General features: G+C 53.4%; 1 protein-coding gene across 1 annotated transcript; it reads left to right on the top strand.

Moving 5' to 3' along the window:
* The first annotated feature begins 718 nt into the window (after nucleotides 1-718).
* IRX5 (iroquois homeobox 5) lies at nucleotides 719-4,366 on the top strand. Its single transcript, XM_059152159.1, has 3 exons — nucleotides 719-1,360; nucleotides 2,465-2,870; nucleotides 3,025-4,366. Exons 1-3 carry the CDS (start codon nucleotides 1,112-1,114, stop codon nucleotides 3,819-3,821), a joined length of 1,452 nt encoding a protein of 483 aa, XP_059008142.1. The 5' UTR covers nucleotides 719-1,111; the 3' UTR covers nucleotides 3,822-4,366.
* Nucleotides 4,367-18,217: the final 13,851 nt, after the last annotated feature.

Genomic DNA, 18,217 nt, shown 5'->3' with positions numbered 1-18,217 from the left:
CTCCCCCTTCCTTGCCGTTTGGCGGGGAGTTGGTGGAAGGAGGCCGGAGACGTACAGATGTCCAAGGTCTGTCTCTCGCCCACCTGCTGCTGCTGGCGGAGAGGGACAGTCATCTCGGCCTTCCCGCGCCCCGGACGAGGGCATCCCTCCATCTCTTCCAGGGACCTTCATTCCAGGTCTCCAACTCGCTCTCCGGCTCCCTGGCTTGGGGGAGAAGCCAGGGGCGGGTAGGTGACGGTCCGCTTGGGAGCCCAGCCTCTTGCGGAACAAGAAATCCGCTAACTCCGCGGTTTACTGTGGCAAACACAGAGCAGAGCGCTCGCCCGCGCCCAGCCCGCCGCCTCGCTGCCTTTGTGCTTCGGATCGACCGGACCCGCCACCAGGGCCTGCCTTATGTCGGAACCGCACTCTACCCCGACTTAGCAGGGAAGGAAAGTTGGAAGAGATCGGCGCGCCTGGGATGTGATTGTCATCCTGGGGCCGGCGCTCGATAGTCTGAGAAAGAGAAAGAGGGAGAGAGACCCGGGAGAGAAGGGGGGGTGGGGGGGAGAAAAAGAGGAGGGTGGAGAGGAGGGCCGCGGAGGAGAGGCGGGCGCGAGGGAGGGGCGAGGGGAGCGCCAGCGAGCGGGAGAGGGAGCCGGGGAGGAAGAGGGAGAGGGCGAGGCGCGCCTGGCGGCCGGGTTGGCTGCGGCCGCCCAGAGGTTCCTGCCAGTCCTCCCACCGACTACACCCCGGGAAGGAGGAGCTTCAGGCGCGCACAAGGCGTCAGAATCCTCAATTTCCAACTTAGCATCTTGGCAGGACCTTTGCGAAGCCAAAAGCAGAGCCCCCCAGTGCAAAGAGCGAGGGGGAAAAAGAGAAAGCTGCAAGGGAGGGGGGAGAAACCCAGCCGGGGCGAGCGAGGCGCGCAGAGAAGAGGGCTCGGCAGTCGCAGCCGGAGGCGCGCGGGAAGCCAGCGAGGAGGCGCCGCGGGCCGGAGCCCGGGAGCCGGGGCCCGAGAAGCGGCAGCCGGGGGCAGCCGGAGGCCAGGTGCCCGCCCGCTCGCCCTCGCAGGGCGCCGCCCGGCTCGTTGGCGGCCGCGGCGCGGCGCGCCCCATGCCCGTGTGTGGCCATGTCCTACCCGCAGAGCTACTTGTACCAGCCGTCCGCCTCTCTGGCGCTCTACTCGTGCCCGGCTTACAGCACCAGCGTCATCTCGGGGCCCCGCACGGATGAGCTCGGCCGCTCGTCGTCGGGCTCCGCATTCTCGCCCTACGCCGGCTCCACCGCCTTCACGGCGCCCTCGCCGGGCTACAACTCGCACCTCCAGTACGGTGCCGATCCCGCGGCTGCCGCCGCCGCCGCCTTCTCTTCGTACGTGGTGAGTGAGCGGGTGCCGCGGCGGGCAAGGGCAGCTGGGGCCGCACGGGGCGGAGGGGGCTGCGGAGGACACAGGCCCTGGCGCCACCGCGACCGCCCCCGCCAAGCTTCGCGGCCGCTGCAAACTTGGGCGACTGTTTCGCGCGGCTTCTCCTGGGCCTCGGGCTCAGGAGTTGCTCGGAGGGCAGACCCGCGTCCTGCTTGGGTCGCTGAGCGGGCGGAGAGGGTTTTTTGGGGAGAGGTCGCTGCAATTAAAGAGCAGCGTCCGGTTCAAACATGAGCTCCAGGCCGCCCTGCAGGTTTTATTTTATTTTATCTTAATGGTTTTGCCATTTTGGAAAAGTAGTTCAAAAGAAACGGACCAGAAATCAGAGCAGAAGCGCGCTGAGTCAATGTAAATGTGTTTGGCCTCGCCTTTAATTAGTCCTCCAAAATGTTGCAAATCCGTAATCCTATCTTCGCAATCCGATTTGGAGGTATTAGATTTCTGAAAAGTCGGCCGAGCTGCGGTGCATCCGGGATTTTTCGGCCGGGTGCACTTTCTGGAAAAATGCCGTGGCTTCGGTTTGGGGTAACATTTTTGGGGGGGTGAGAGTGCCCGGGCAAGGCTTAGCTTTTCCTTTGCCTTCCTCTTTGGGGGGGGGGGGGGAATGCCTTGACTTCCCTTGCTCTCTCCCCTTGCGCCTAACGTGCAGCCATCAGGGCACTAAGTGCCGAGTCGCCGCTGCTGCCCAGGCCTCCATCTGGGTGGAGGGCCTGGCCAAGGTGGCCCGATCTGCGCATGGGGGGGGGGGGCGGACTTGCCCCGGCAGACGCGGGCCTACTGGGTGCCGCTGAGGCCAGGACGGCTTCAAGCGTCCCCAAAGGATGGGAATCAGGAATTGGTGCCTACCCCCCCGACCCCCCCCCCCCCGCTCCCTACGGAAGCAGAGGAGGAGGAAGAGTTGCCCCTGGGTCTGAGCCCGCCAGCCCTACCCCAGGGGAAGTCGGAGTTTGGGCCTCTCAGCTCACGGACCCCTGGGCGCAGGGAAAACGTGCTTCGGTCGTCTAGGTGGTCCTGGGGACCACGGCCCGCTCTCACCCTCTCTTTGCCTGTTCCTTGCAGGGCTCTCCCTACGATCATACGCCGGGGATGGCAGGTTCCCTAGGGTACCACCCCTACGCGGCGCCCCTGGGCTCGTACCCCTACGGGGACCCCGCGTACCGGAAGAACGCCACACGAGACGCCACCGCCACGCTCAAGGCCTGGCTCAACGAACACCGCAAGAACCCCTACCCCACCAAGGGCGAGAAGATCATGCTGGCCATCATCACCAAGATGACCCTCACCCAGGTGTCCACCTGGTTCGCCAACGCGCGCCGGCGCCTCAAGAAGGAGAACAAGATGACGTGGACGCCACGGAACCGCAGCGAGGACGAGGAGGAGGAGGAGAACATTGATCTGGAGAAAAACGACGAGGATGAGCCCCAGAAGCCAGAGGACAAGGGCGACTCCGAGGGCCCTGAAGCAGGTTGGTGGACGCGGGAAAGGGTGTGTTGGAGAGGGAGTAAGAAGGAAAAGGGTGGCCTGGAGGTTGGGGGCTAGGGTCACTGCCTTTGCGGGCAGGGACCTGGGCCCCACCGCGCGGCCTCCGCGCCCCTGACGGCCTGGGGTTTCACCCGCAGGAGGAGCGGAGCAGAAGGCGGCTTCGGGCTGCGAACGGCTGCAGGGGCCGCCCAGCCCCGCCAGCAAGGAGACGGAGGGCAGCCTCAGCGACTCGGATTTTAAGGAGCCGCCATCCGAGGGCCGTCTGGACGCGCTGCCCGGGCCCCCCCGCGCCGGCGGGCCTTCTCCGGCTGGGCCAGCGGCAGCGCGGTTGGCGGAGGACCCGGCCCCTCACTACCCCTCCGGCGCGCCGGCTCCGGGCCCGCATCCAGCCGCGGGAGAGCTGCCCCCCGGTCCCGGCGGGCCCTCGGTCATACACTCTCCGCCACCACCGCCGCCACAGGCGGTGCTCGCCAAGCCCAAACTGTGGTCTCTGGCAGAGATCGCCACATCCTCGGACAAAGTCAAGGACGGGGGCAGCGGGAGCGAAGGCTCTCCCTGCCCGCCGTGTCCCGGGCCGGTAGCGGGGCAAGCCTTAGGAGGCAGCCGCGCATCGCCGGCCCCGGCGCCATCGCGCTCGCCCTCGGCGCAGTGCCCCTTTCCAGGAGGGACGGTGCTGTCCCGGCCTCTCTACTACACGGCGCCCTTCTATCCCGGCTACACGAACTATGGCTCCTTCGGACACCTTCACGGCCACCCAGGGCCAGGGCCAGGCCCCACAACCGGTCCGGGCTCGCATTTCAATGGATTAAACCAGACCGTGTTGAACCGAGCGGACGCTTTGGCTAAAGACCCGAAAATGTTGCGGAGCCAGTCTCAGCTAGACCTGTGCAAAGACTCTCCCTATGAATTGAAGAAAGGTATGTCCGACATTTAACGCGGGCTGCGTCGGTCCCGGACTTTCCTAATTTATTAAAAAAACATGGCCTTGGCAGTTATTTTTCCATCAACAAGAGAGAAAAACAAAACTACCCCTCCTATTAAAAAGTTTATAGTTCATGGAGATGGATGACATACCCATGTAAACATCTCCCCACACAAAAATGTCTTAACCAACGGAAAAGAAAAAAATTTAAAAAAGGATTTGTATTAAATCTTATTCTGTATATTTAATGTAGCATTTTTGTATTTAAATTGATAATTCAATATCTTTGAAGTAAATTATGAAATTAAGACACCTGTACAGGCATTTAATGTTTTTTTTGTAATATAAATATATACATTTGTGTTTCCCCCGAAACTGTTTCATAGTTTAAAATACAAGTTTAATTTAATTTTTTACACCTATTGATTTTTCTGGGTATGAGCTAAAGTATTATTACAGAAAGGAAACAGGTTATACTCTTAGATTTAAAAAGTAAAAGAAACTGCAGCCGCCTTTGTAAAATGCAAAATATTTAATTAAAAGAGATTTTAACATAATCAGAGCCACTCATTACTTTTTAGAAGCCTCAATAAGCTGTCCATCGCCTTGGACAAAAGGTGGAAACTGCAACTTTCTTTCTTTTTATTTTTTCTCTTTCTTTCTTTCTTTCTTTCTTTCTTTCTTTCTTTCTTTCTTTCTTTCTTTCTTCTTCTTCTTTTTTTCCCCCCCAAGTGAGGAATGAAAGGTTCCACAGAACCTGTGTGCCAGGGGGAAGCCATAATTAGGCGGCAGGCCCCGGGGACCCTGGCCCTGCTGGGAATGCAGATTTGGATCCCTGATGCAGGCTGCTTGGGGGAGATTGGACCCTGGAGGAAGGAGCAGAGAGACCCAAGTGTGTGCCCAGAAGGGAGAAGAGATGGTAAAGCCTGCTAGAGACACGCACCACCCGAGCACCATCGCTTAACCTAATTACTTCCAATCAGTGTCGTGTTTTATGCAAAGCAATCAGCTGGTGAACTTTGCTAATGAGTTCGATTTTATGCCGGATTTAGCCCTTATTACTATTTCAAAGGTGCTGTGGGCTAATGCGGGCGGGGAGCGTTAGGGGATGCCAAGGAGAAGGCTTTCCCAAGTCACTGTTTTCCCTACCCCTTTAAAATTGGGCATTGATCTCTTCGTTGGATTTGATTAAATTAGTAAATGTTCCAGCCGCGACAGTGCGGGTGGTAGGCAGCCCCGTAGATCCCCGCGCAGCCGCGAGACCGCGGCCGCGGGACTGGCTAGGGGACGGTTCCCCCCTTTCACAGGTAGGTGTCACACTTGTCCTGAAATACAAGCCTGCACTATGCAGAGTCGGACATTGGAGAGAGTGGGCGGAAGTGGGGGATGGAGAGCCACAGTCGCTTGGGGGCAGTGAGGGGAGCCCCGAACGAACTTGGAGGGTGCCCCCAGCCCCTGCTCCCGCACGCACCCCTTTTTGGACAAGTGGCCTTCAAAAGTTCGAAGACATTTGCCTAGGTAATGAGGCTGTTGAGGACTCGATCCGGCTTGTCGTCGCGTTAGCACTTTTCCTGTCTCTGATTCGAAAATCTAAGTAGTAACAAAAGTATTGGGGGGGGGGGGTTATTTTCTAGTTTTAAACCCGCATGTTTCATCTCAAAATGAAAAATCAGGATGAGTCTCAATCCCAAATGGGGAAAAGACACCGCCCTGTGCCCGAGGCCCGCCAACAGTGTCCGTGTTCGCGTCTCCATTTTGCGTCGGAGAGGTGGAACAGAGGACGTGTTTTACTTCGTGGGAAATTTTCGGTGGTCGGGGGAGGGGAGGGTTTACCGCAAAAACATGCTCTAGCCAGGGGAATTAATTTGCTCTATTAAACCCAAGCTTGAGTGGAGAGTGAATGTGTTTGCACATAACACCGGTTTAATTAGCCTAAATCAGAATGCACATATTTGCATTTCTACTCAAGATTACTTTAACCCTACTTGTTTTTTTAGACACACCCCAAACTTTCATCGAAGTTTTAACTTTTGCTTTTTTTTTTTTTTTAAACTTGCGACGGGACTCCATTCGCTTATTCGAATTTAAACAAGTTTGCAAACTGCATTGTCCAGATGTTTTTGCGAACAGCAGTCGATTTAAGAGTTTAAATTAGTGAGAAAATTCACGCAGGGAAAATGGTTTCAAAGCTGGAAGTGTGAGTGATTAAATATACATGAGATGATCGTATTTTATTTTGTCCCTTTAATTATAAATGATTTTTTAAAACAATTGCATTCCAGAGATGACTAGCCCTACCGCCAACCCCCACCCCGGAGCCCCGGCCCCCTCCACCCCCCCCCCCCAGCCTAGTTCACAATCAGCTTCCCCCTTCTCCCCTCCCCTCCCCCCCCCGTTGAATATGCAGCCCCCGGAGTCACCTTCTCTTCTAAAATTGTCAGAAGAATAGGCCAGTCCCCTTCTCTTAAGAGAGAGTTTAAGGACCACATCAGCTCTGCGGGGTTTTGGAAGCGCTGGCCCTAAACCCTGCCCAACGATTTTAAAAAAGAAAATTACAGGCCTCCTTGTGTTCTCGGGAATATGCAAATAGCGCGGAGCGGGCCTCCCAAGTCTGAGATCCTAGGCTCGGGGCTGGGAGCCGAATGCCCGCGGGGCTCCCTGGGAACGGGAATCGCGCACCAGGGAGCTCCCGGCGTTTCTCCCCTACGAGGGGCGGCGCGAGGAGCCTCCCGGCCAGGGAGCGAAACCACCAGGGGCCGGAAGGCTGGAACCCGAGTCGCTGCCCCCTGTCCGCATCCCTCCTGCCCTTGGCCTCTGCAGGGTCTACGGGTTACTCTGTGTACTTCATCTTGAATACAAGCCTCCAATTAAGTTTGGGGTTTGCTCTTTGCAGAGCTGAGTTTCTTGGCCAGTGATTTTCTGGTGTCTAGAGACTTTACAGTTTGGGGGAAGCCGGCCGCGCAGTTCGGGGTTCGGATAATTAGATGTCTCCCGCGTTTAATCCTAGAAGTAGTTTCGCGTCTTTAGGCTCCCAAGTGCCTCCTCGAGCCCGCTTGGCCGCGTCTTGGGCCGTCTCAAAGGCAGAGCGTCTTGGAGGCGCTGAGAGCAAACTTCCGGGGTGCAGTGGAGTCGAGGTTTGTTCGCAGGGTTAGACTGGGGTGCGGGAGTTGCGCGAGGCGTTAGACACCTGGGTGCTGGGGCAGCGCGGACGTTTGCCACCTGCACTTGACTGCGCTGGTTCTGGACCCCTCGAGGAGCCTTTAGCTTGGCACTCAGGTCCCAGGAGGGCCGAATCCCAGGCAGCAGGGACAGAGGGATCACTGCTTGGGGTCTATGCAGTCACACGCCCTGAGGCAGCGCCAAACTGGGAATGACTGGATCCCTTCCCTTACTTCTCTGTGTGGGTCCGAATCAGTTCATGGGATTTGGGGGTAAGAGCCAACAGCCCAGTCAATCCTCGAGGGCGCATGAGCGGACACTGAGGAAAAGCTACAGAAAGGGGACATTGCTGCTTCCATTCCCGCTCCTCGGCTCGGGGTGCTTGAGTTCGAAATGTTGTTCCCCGGCCTGGGTGCGGGGCCTGCATCGAGGCTTTCTGGTTTGCAAACCCTTCGGGGCCTCTCGTTTTGCTAGAGGTGCGAAGCCCTTGGAGCCTGGAAGCTTGCGGGGGAGGGTCGTACGTGCAGTTTCAGAAATGACCCACCTGTCCCCCACGACGAGCTGCCAGCTCGGGCAGACGCAGGCAATAGCGCTTCGCAAAGCGCCCAAAGTGAAAGGAATGTGATTGCGCTCCCAGGAGGGAGCCGAACGCGGATGCAGTTTAGGAAGGGCGCCGCCTACTGGTCCCCGGGCGCCAGGCTGTTGGCAGAGAGGAGGAGTTAAGGCAAGACCTGTCTCTGTCCCCCACCCCCAGCGGGGTCTTAGCTCTGAACCCCAAGCGGGTGAAACTGAAACTGCCCAGCTACCGCACTCGCCGCGGCTCGGGTCCCAGGACCAAGTTAGCATTGGAGATTTGGAAAGCAGGGCTTGCGATTAGAACAGTTTTAACCCCACCGATTCCCGCCACGGTTTGGCCAGAAACTAGTCAGAAACTAGGCGGCAGGCAATTGAGGAAATACGCCCACGGTTGAAACAGTGTGCGGGTGGGAGACCGCCGCGGTGCGTGGCCCAGGCAGCGCGCCCCGGCTCCCGCTGGGCTTCAGGTGTGCGCTTACCTTCTGCTGGCCTTTCCGGGCCAGGGTTCTGGAACCCGCACGGTTTTGTTTTTAGTCTGCGGGCTGGCCTATCTGGAGTCTACCACGCAACCGCACCCCGTAAAACCGTTTCTGTCTTTTGGCCTATGCGTTGGACATCCATAGAAAAAGGAAAAACAAAACTACCTTCGCATTCTTGAAACCCTCCTATTTCGAAAGCATTTTGATGAGGTCGGCGCAGCAAACCAAGAGGTGCACACCTGAGCGTCCGCTTTTACTCCGACAGAAGCCCTAACCCATAGTGTCGACTGGGCTCCCCCGGTGCAGAGATACTGGGGGAAAGCGGAGGCGCGTCCTCGGCCTGGATCATGGAATCCCTTTCCACTCGGCCACCGACTAGGAAAATCGGGCCTGACTGAGAACTTGCCACCTGCCCTCCTTCCAAACTGGCCCAAACTGCAGGACTGTCCCTAGACCCACCCCACGGGTCTCCCTCGGTGACCTGGCCAGAGTTGCTCTCCTTTTCGTTTTCGTTTAAATGCGACTTGGGTCCAGGACACAAGAGGGGGCCCAGGTTGTGGCCTAAGGAAGGATCGCCTCTGGGGCGGGGATGCAGCTCTGGACGCACCTCCTGCCCAGGTCGGCCCTTTCGGCCCTTGCGGGGGGGTCTCTGGCCTCCTGTTGGCTCTAGGCCCCAGATCTCAGTCCCCAAGGCGGCCCTCCTGGCTGCGCTCGTTTCCAGCGCCCGGACGAGCCCGGCGCGCCCAGACGCCACTTTTTCCCAGTGAAATCTGCTTTTATTTGCTCCGAGCAAACCCCGGGCTCTCAGCGCTCTCGCCTGATGGATGCAAATGTAAATGTGCACTTATTTAATTGGATCAGGCCCCAAGATAAAAGAGATAAACGGCTCCCCGTTTGCTAACTTATTTTCCGAGGCATGCAGCGCCGCGGAGGGGAAGCTAATGAAGGAGCCGCGCGTCGCTCAGCGCTGCAGCCCTCCACGGTTATAGTGCGCTGGCCGGTCGGTAGGCTCCGCTCGGCCGGCGGCTCCTCCTCGACCTCCTTTGCCTGGCCCCTTGCCGCCGGGTAGGGAGCCCATGGGACCTTCTGTGTTCCAGGACCAGAAAGAGAGAAGGCACGGCGCGGGCTTCGCTTTTGCAAATATCCCACTCATCGCCAGAATTTTCTCTGGCTCTTCCCCTTCTCGTCTCTTACTCAGCTCCCCTTGCTGGAGTCCAACCGGCCCCGGTCCATTTGATAGAAAATCCCTTCTTGCTTTCCTCCCCAGGCGTCGTCTTTTGCCCCAGGTGGCTGTTTCAGAGAGAAAGAAACCAGGGCCACGAAAAAGGCTAGTCGCGCCCCATCTCCACCTCCGCCACCAGGGTCCCGTGGAGCCGCCCTTTAGACAGAAGGACCCCCTTCTCTGTTCCCATATGGCTGTCTTTTGGAGCCTGGGGTTTCTTTCAGAATCGTCGGGACGCCATGGATTACCTCCCCTCCAGCCCGCTCCATAACGTGCACACGCAATATACACAGCCCTTCAATAATTTCAAGGGGTCACGGAACCGGACATCTAGACATTAGGAGGAGAAAGGTCTGCTTGGCTCTTCCTTCCCCGGGTCTGGAGTTCAGAACTTCAAAGCTGGCTCGTCCTCCTCCACCATCCTTAGTTCGTTCCCCAAGCTGGGCCTGGGACTCCCCCCACTGCCAAATTGTTCTTCTTTTCGGAAGGGCTGGGGCGGAGGTCGGGGTGGGTGAGGACAGGAGGCCAGACACAGCAGCCTGCGGTACCTGGGGGTAAAAGAGACAGGGAAAGGGGAGCCCTCGTCGGAAACCCGCTCAGGTAGCCCCCGGAAGCTAGGCTGGGCAGGACTTGGGAGGGCTGGCGCAGGGGAGGCTGGCCAGGGCTGGGCCGGGTGAGGCCGGGCTAGGCTGGGCGGCAGGGCCGCGCCCCGTCCCCAAGGCGCTGATGGATTGGCTTGTCAGGAGAGCTCTGTGCGCGGAGCCCATCAGAAAGCACTTACCTCGCTATACTGAAATTACTGTCTTTTCAGGGGCTAATTTGTGTAACTCCCATGGAGGGGCTTGGAGGGGGTTTGATGAGGCATAAAATGATGATTAATGAATTTATTGGCCGCTGCTCATCAAACAAGGGCTAGAGAGCTCCGGTCCGCACGGTCCACACTGGCGGCCTGGCGGCGTTGCTCATCACAGCCGGGGTACCGCCTTGGGGGGTGGGGAGCGGGGTGCTTAGCGCTGGCGCTTTCGTTAACCTTAGTTGCTTCCTGCTGGCCAACCCCCGCATTCAGGGCTACTGCAGCCAGCCATGCCACCATCGCCCCCTGCGGGTGGGCTGCTCAGGCCTAGGGGGAGACTGGGCTCCGGTGGTGCAGGCCCAGATGGGTCATAGCCTTTCCAGGCTCAGCCTTGTAATAGCTGGGACAGAGTGTGACCAGGGAACCCGCAGGCAGCCCGGGAATGGAGGCATGGGCTGTCAGCGAGAGACCGTTTGGCTTACTGGTTGGGTGCTTGGGCCTTGGTGGCTAAGTCCTATCATCTGTAAAATGAGGCCTTATACCACCCCTGGTTTTGTGAGGATTCTAGTGAATGGCATACAGTTGTCCTTCAGTACAGTTACTGGGGTCACACTCTCTTAAGACTACTTCATGAGAGACACTAGCCAAGGCCTGGGGTTAAAAGGGAAGGGCAGCAAACAGACTTTGGGGAGGATCCTGCAAGAATGACTGATGTTCCTCCCCCCCCCCCCACTTCTCCAGCCTGGAAGCACTCCCTGGGGCTTGATGGGGGGACACTGGGAGCTTGGGAAGGCAGTTAGACAGGGGAGCGACCTGATGATCAGAGCTCAGCTTTGGGAAGCTGGCTGGACAAGCCTTGGGATAGAATCAATTTCAGATCAGTTCTCCCTGGTGGTGGTGGTTCAGAACTCCTCCCACTCACAGCCTACCCTTTGTCTGCCTTTTGGAATCTGTCCACAAGGGCCTTTTGGCTTCCTCTGGTCTCAGTCAAGAACTTGCAGCCCATGAACTTGTAAATTCTGCTGAGATTCTTTATCTCCCCTGCCTACCTTGTATCCTCCGCACTGCCCCACCTTGATCTCTCAACAGTCTGCTCTACCTTTGACTCCCCAGGACATCCTGTCCTGCTGAAATAGTGCAGGAAAGACCTTGGCATTGATCCCATCCCGTGGAATGCTTAGATTGGCCTCCAGGTTAGTGCAGTTCTGCTTAACCTGAGCACCTAAGATATCCCAGATGTGCCATTCCAGGTATGACTTTGCAGCAGTGAACAAAACAAAGCTTACCTTCCTGGACCTTATACTGTGGAGGGGGAGACAGAAAGTGAGCAAATGAGGGTGATGATGGCATCTCACAATGTCTGGATGATGAGTATTGGCAGAAAAATTAAGTAGGGTGAGGATGTGGAAGGGATTTTGCTCCTTTAGCCAGGGTAGTCTGGGAAGCATCCCTTAGGAGGGGCCCTTGAGGAGATACCCGAAAGCAGTTGGGGAGTAGGCCATGAAGATATCTGAAGGGGCGATTTCTGGGCAGAGGGATAGCAAGTGCAAAGATCCTGAGGTCGGAACAGATTTGAGCAATAGCAAGGGGAACTTTCCAGGAGGTGATAAGGCCAAGGCATACCCAGGTTTGGGCTATAAGGGGTTTTGTTGGTCTTGGTGAGATCTTTGGGTTTAATGATGAGAGAGAGAAAGGAAGAGAGGGATGGTCTGGGGGAGTGATAGGATCTAATTTATGTCTTCGAGGCATCCCCAGACATGAGGAGCTGAAGCTCTGGGTGGGCAAGATCGGAGCAGGGCCCAGTTAGGAGGTTAAAGGTAGAATCCAGGGGGAGGTAATGCTGTCGTGGACACGGAGGTCGCCAGAGAAGTAGTGGTTGCTCCCAGTGATCAGGTTTAGGCCATATTTTGAAAGTAGAGTCAACAGGCTTTGCTGATAGATTGAATGTGGGAGGTGGGCCGAGGGGAATTCTGGATGCCCCCAAGAGTTTGGGTACTAAGGGACTTGGGAGATACCATTTGTTGAGATGTCAAATATAAGAGAGGCACGGGGATTTTATTATATTATTTATTTTATTTTTTTTTTAAGATTTTATTTATTTATTTGACAGACAGAGATCACAAGTAGGCAGAGAGGGAGGCAGAGAGAGAGAGGAGGAAGCAGGCTCCCTCCTGAGCAGAGAGCCCGATGCAGGGCTGGATCCCAGGACCCTGGGATCATGACCTGAGCTGAAGGCAGAGGCTTTAACCCACTGAGCCACCCAGGCACCCCTATTTTATTTTATTTTATTTTATTTTATTTTATTTTTAAGAGGGAGAAAATAAGACACTATGTGACCTGACCTCCATGCCCTTTGGCCCAGAAGAGCTGTTCCAGTGGACACAGGGCATCCAGGGACAAACCCTAAAACGAGCACAATGTTTTCCCTCCTGAAACCAGACATCTTCGAGCTCCCTGACCACCACATTTGCCCTTTTACTCCTGTATTTTTTTCTTTTTCTTCTCTTTCTTTCTTTCTTTCTTTCTTTCTTTCTTTCTTTCTTTCTTTCTTTCTTTCTTTTTTTTTAAATCAGTGGAGACAACTGAGGTCCAGAAAGTGAAAATGACTCGCCCAAGCTCACACAGTGAGTTCCCAGGCAGAACGGAGCCAGAAATCCAGGTCTCCTCACTCCTCGGCTGTGTTCTGCCTGTGCCTCGCCCGAGCTATGTTCTCTGGGATATCCGTATTTTAACAGAGAGCTGGAAACAAAATGCCTTAACAGAGAGGAATGAATTTATAATGGTGGAATCTCAGACACGGTGACAGGCTGTCAAGGGAGATATTTTTAGGCTGGGCCCGGAAACATCTTAGCCCTCCTCCAACACTGCTGGAGGACTGCTGCCTCTTCAGGACTCTGCGTGTGAAGTGCAGATGAGGGCAAAGCTAGGAATGGGCCATCTCTCCCAAACACCCGACAGCAAGGAGGGTCTGAGCCTGCTGCTCCTGCCAAGGAGGGTTTTCTTCTGTAAATCATTGCTAGCTGAAAAGATTTGCTCATTTCTCTTGTTGGAAGTGACTGTCTGCCCGCCGCCCGCCGTTATCCTACATAATGCAAACAGAAATCAATGTTCCTTTACCCCTAGGTTCACAGAACACCTCCTATCAGACAAAGATTTGAATAGGAGGCAAGGCCCTGAATCATGGATCTTTCATGTATTTATTTTTGAATTCTTTCCTTCCCTTCCTCCCTCCCTCCATTCCTTTTTTCCTTCCTTCCTTTCTTTTATGTCTTAGCTTGACTGTTTCTCCCCCCCACCCCCTTCCCCACCCCCCCCACCCCTAATTCTTTTCTTGACTCCTTGTGTTGGATATATGGTCGTCAGCTTGGGCATTTTTTTCTGTAAAACTATCAGTGGCTTTGTCCCAAGGGAACTCACAGGCCCTTAGGAACAGCATCTTGACATCTTTCAAGCAGAGTGAGACATCTGTTAGCCCTAGATTCCAAATACCCTCACAGTTCCACAGCATCCCAGACACCTTTCCAGCTAACTCGGTTTGACATCAGACTTACCACACAGTTGTCATTTCTGAGACTTTTTTTTTTAGATCCAAACCACAAGGGTTTTTTTTTTTTTTTTTTTTTTTTTGTTAGTTTTGTTTGCCCTCTATTTGTATCCAGCATCTAAATCCAAACCCTGTGGTAATAGGTGGCTCTTTTTCCAAATACTCATACGTGCAAAGATGTTCATTGGCCCATGAGGACTGATTTTCCTGGATCACGTAAAAGCATGGATTAGCAGCAACTTGGAGAAAAGGGTTCATTTAGAATAAACACCACCTCTCTGCTCTCATGAAGAGTGTGGTACAAAAATCACTGGCCTGCTTTATTTTGGTTGGTGGAGTTCTTTTCCTCACCAAACTTTTTTTTTTTTTCTTACTCACTTTCTTTTTCCTCTTTAATTTTCTTTTTTACTCTGGCAAACACCTGCCAGTTCCTACACCACGTAGGAGGAATGTCTGAGAAGACTCCATAGGACTTGAGTCTGTAAGGAATGAGCCCTTATGTTGCTCAGCCTCCTCAAAACGCTCGGGGTTCCCATTTTCAATGGCCCTGTCCTAGCCACCAACAATCACAATCACAACCACTATTTCCATAATAACTTCTTGCAAGTTTTGGAGTTTTGTCACCATCTACTTATCTTGAAAGGGATATTTATACCAGTGCTGCAACTGAAAAATGAGTATCACTTGCCATCAACACAAGACAATGGTAAAAAGCAAATTCGTGATGTGAGGTTCTTGGTGCCCTGGGCTCCGAAGGTGAGCGGCATCCCTCTCGGGGTCTCTGGTTGGTCCCAGAGGCCTCCCCAACCCTATTCCTCTGCTTTGCAGACTGCCTCCAAAATTACATGGGCCACAGGCGCAAGTTTTCACCCTACCTAACACCACCTCGGGTGGCCCCGGAGATGGGCTTACCACACTTTGGAAAATGGTAACTGTTCATTTTCTAGGTATGGGAACAGCGGCCCCGACTTGTTCGACGTGCTCAAGATCACAAAGCTGTCTGGTGACAGAGCCAGGGAAGGCTTCCTCCCCTTCCCCAACCAGCTTCCCCGTGCTCCTTTCTGAATAAATGCCTTGGACAGTAGTCCTCATCTCCACGCCTGCGCTGGAGAAGTCAGGACCAAATTGGGAAGATCTCTGCAATGCTGCTGGGCTGTTTGTTGTTCCTTCTGTCCCCCTAGATCTGTGAGGTTGAAGCCCCTTTTTTCCTCCTCTGTGGGTCACTCTTTGGGGGTAAATGGCCAAGACCTACTACCCAATGTGCCCTTTCACACCGTAGAAGACTCTGAATGTTCTTTCCTTCTTTAGGGGAAGGAGAGGGGGCTGGGACCTCCAGCTCTGAACAGAGTTGTAGAGGGTGCTAGACCTGGGGGGGGAGGGTGGTCCTTGCCCCCCATGTCCTCTTTCTCCAGCTGCTCACAAGTGGCACGTTTCTGTCCCCTTCCTTTCTCTCCCAAAGCCACCCATGGTCACACATGGTAACCTTGTTTATTGTCGGGGGGGCTGTTGGGCCCCCGGCTGTAATGTCAGTCAGAGTCAACACTCCCCACCACATCTCCGACCTGTCCCCTCTTTCCTCCCTCTGTGAGGACCTTCTGCCCAGCTTGGTCACCTTGTGGGCACTTCCCTCAGTGGAAGAACCTCAGAAACAGGCCGCCACCTCTTTTTTCCTCACATGGTCTCACTCCCCAGGTCCCATAGATCCTTCTAGGGGATCCTATTCAACTGCCTCCACTCCACTGCTCTGGTCTGAGCCTTAGTCATCTGTCACATGGACTATCACACATTCTCCCAGCTACCTTCGTGATACCAACACAGAGTCCAAAGCCTGACGTGGCTAGAGGATTCAATACCTGTTAGTGGAAATGCAAACAGATGAATGGACTCCAAGCCAGTCCACTGGTCTATATTCTCCCCCAGAAATAGGAGTTTTGAAATAGCTCTGGGGTCAGACCGAAGTGAGCTCAAATCTGGATGGCACTCTTTATCCAGAGTGTTTTTGTGAACAAGACTAAGTGACTGAGAAACCTCGACAGAAAGGCCCAGAAGCTGTGGAGATTGAACAGGTGGGCCCTAGTGCCGGCCTGCCTGGCTACCATTCCCATCTGTGCCATGTGCCCGCTCGGTAACCCAGAGAGGTTTCCAGAACCTCTCTGAAATTCAGTGTCCTCATCTATAAAACAAGGATAACAATGAGATGTCCCTCTGACGTGAGGATTAAATGAGATAATGTGAGCAAAGCTCCCCAGAGCACAAGGCTGACGCTCCAGAAATGAACGGTTTTCCTAAAATTACTCCATACATACGATTTCTTTTGGCTGAAAATGACTTCAGCTGAGAATTTCTAAAATTGCATGGTGTGTTTGTCCCACGTCTTAACTACTTCACATCTTTTTTGCTGACCAGCAATGGTTAAGATGACTAGAGTTAAGAAGAGGAGAAAAAAAAAAGCTTATTTTAAGAATCACTCCTTGGAACATTATTTCATTACTTAAACTTTCTGCTGACTCATCTATTCCTTGGTGACTGAGTCTTTCTTTACCAATAACTTTAATTACATCAATCACTCATTCCCAAATCTGCTGAATAATGAGAAACTCTAGAGGTGACACTGCGGACTTCTGTCACACAAGCAGGGGCCTGTGGAAGGGGAACTGGTCTTCCTTCCTTTCTCCCTTTCTTTCTTCCTTCCTTCCCTCCTTTTCTTTTTTCTTTTCCTTCCTTCCTTCCTTCTTCTTCTTTTATTTTTTTATATCAATCAGTACTTCAAAGAAAGAATGCATGTTTAGCTTTCATGATTTACTGTCTGCCCATCTGTCTCTCCATCCATTTATAATTAGCAATCTCCATAGCGGGGAAAATGACAATTCATAGCTTCTTGAATGGAATCAAATGGAATTTGTTTCATCTTCTGACTTTTTTTTTTTTTTTTTTTTTTTAGTTCTAAGGCCCACTTGCCTCTATCTCCTGGCGGAAGCAGGCTGTAAAATACATAATATTTGAAAATTCCAACCCCCATTCTTTGGCTGTTAGTCACATGGTTCAAGGGTGAACGTACAGTAACAGCTCACTTACTGAGCTCCTAGTATATACCCGTTATTACAGGAAAGGTTTTATGGACATGATCTCAGGAGAACCTCATCGAACCAATGGTGTGGGCACTCTTAATATCCCCCACTTAATAGATGAAGAAACCAAGTCAGTGAAAAATTTACTTGCCTGAGTCCAGGCCGGAGTTGAGCCCATGGGAATGTCTGACCCTTATTCTGGGCCTTGATGGAACCAGGAAGGAGCTGTCCACTGGTTTTTGCTGCTTTAGGCAGTAGCTGATTTTTCTGGCTCTTGGTGGCTCCCTTCTGTGAGAAGAATAAGGTCCCAGCTCATTGTTGAACTGGAAATATTAACTGATGCTGCTGGGGAGCAGTGATCCCTACTTTGGTGAGAGTAGTAAGATGCCAGTTGGGGTAGCGGGGATGGGGGGCTTCTCACAGAATCTTGCCCCGGAGTGCATGCTCTTCCTTTCTCGCCTGCCCTGTATACCTTGTCCTCTCCCTCTTGGACAGTGATGCCTAATAAGTCTGTCTCCAGGCTTACCCCACATCTTTCCATCTACATATTAGAGTATTAAAGAGGAGGCAGTAGCCAAGGGAGCTATAGAATGTTGTAGAGCAGGAGAGTGACAAAATCAAAGCAACACTTCAAATAGATTCGAAGTCCCAATTCCTCTCTATCATTCCAGGCTCTTCATCAGTCTGACCTCTGCCTCCTGTGGGGCCCCATCTCCCAAGACTCCTCATGGATATCCTGTGCTGTGGTCCCACTGGCCAAATACTCACTCCCTGAGCCCTTTTTCCCAGGCTGGATTTTTTTGGCTCAGAACAATCCAACCCAGGTTGCTGCCTAAATCCGCTCCTGCTTCAGAGATTGAGCTCAAGAGCTTCCAGAAACTTCTAGACTTTCTCAATGGTTCCAGCCCAACTGCTTTCTCTCCCTTGGGGGGTTGCTGCCTAGCAAGAAGCAAGCAGAGCATTGGCTCTGGGGTCAGTGTAAGCTGGGTTTGCCTTCCACCTCTGCCACACATTAGCTGTGTGACCTTGAGCAAGTTTCTTAACCTCTCAGAAACTGAGTTCCCCACAGTCAAGTCATGGTCATAGTATCTGTGTCCTGGAAATCTGGTTGGAATGAGTGTGAGACTGTCCCTTGAGTGCTTTAGGAAGTCATTCAATTCAGCACCACCTACAAGGCTGGTGTGTTCACAGACCACACCATACAGTGCCTGTATGTTTGGACAGAAACAAGAGGATTCCAGAAAGCACAATGTTCTGTGAGTTTGAACTGTTCTTTTTGTCTTTGCACGTATGTTTCCACAAACATGGAGACGTGGTTCTAAACTCTCCTGGTCTATTTGTCTTACACCAGAACTCTGCTGTTGTCTTACTATGGCTCTGTGGGATGTCTTAAAATGTGGTAGGGCAGTCCTGACTCTTGGTTTTTCTTTTTTGAAACAATTTATTTGACTTAGCTCTTTGGGGGCATCTATTCTTCAAGGCACATTTTAAGATGAGTTTATCAAGTATTTAAATCATTTATCTCTGCACCCTTGCCATCAATACTGTGCCAGCCATGGAGGCTTAG

The sequence above is a fragment of the Mustela lutreola genome, chromosome 16 (genome assembly GCF_030435805.1).
Source record: "Mustela lutreola isolate mMusLut2 chromosome 16, mMusLut2.pri, whole genome shotgun sequence".
NCBI classification, from domain to species: domain Eukaryota; kingdom Metazoa; phylum Chordata; class Mammalia; order Carnivora; family Mustelidae; genus Mustela; species Mustela lutreola.
Note: the sequence above shows the minus strand (reverse complement) of the source record. Positions and strands in the feature narration are given on the sequence as shown.

Excerpts from the sequence above, each read along its gene's own strand:
- IRX5 (XM_059152159.1), top strand. The coding sequence starts at position 1,112 with ATGTCCTACCCGCAGAGCTACTTGTACCAGCCGTCCGCCTCTCTGGCG. Across the intron at positions 1,361-2,464 it reads CCGCCTTCTCTTCGTACGTG|GGCTCTCCCTACGATCATAC; the intron begins GTGAGTGAGCGG and ends TGTTCCTTGCAG. Across the intron at positions 2,871-3,024 it reads CTCCGAGGGCCCTGAAGCAG|GAGGAGCGGAGCAGAAGGCG; the intron begins GTTGGTGGACGC and ends TTTCACCCGCAG.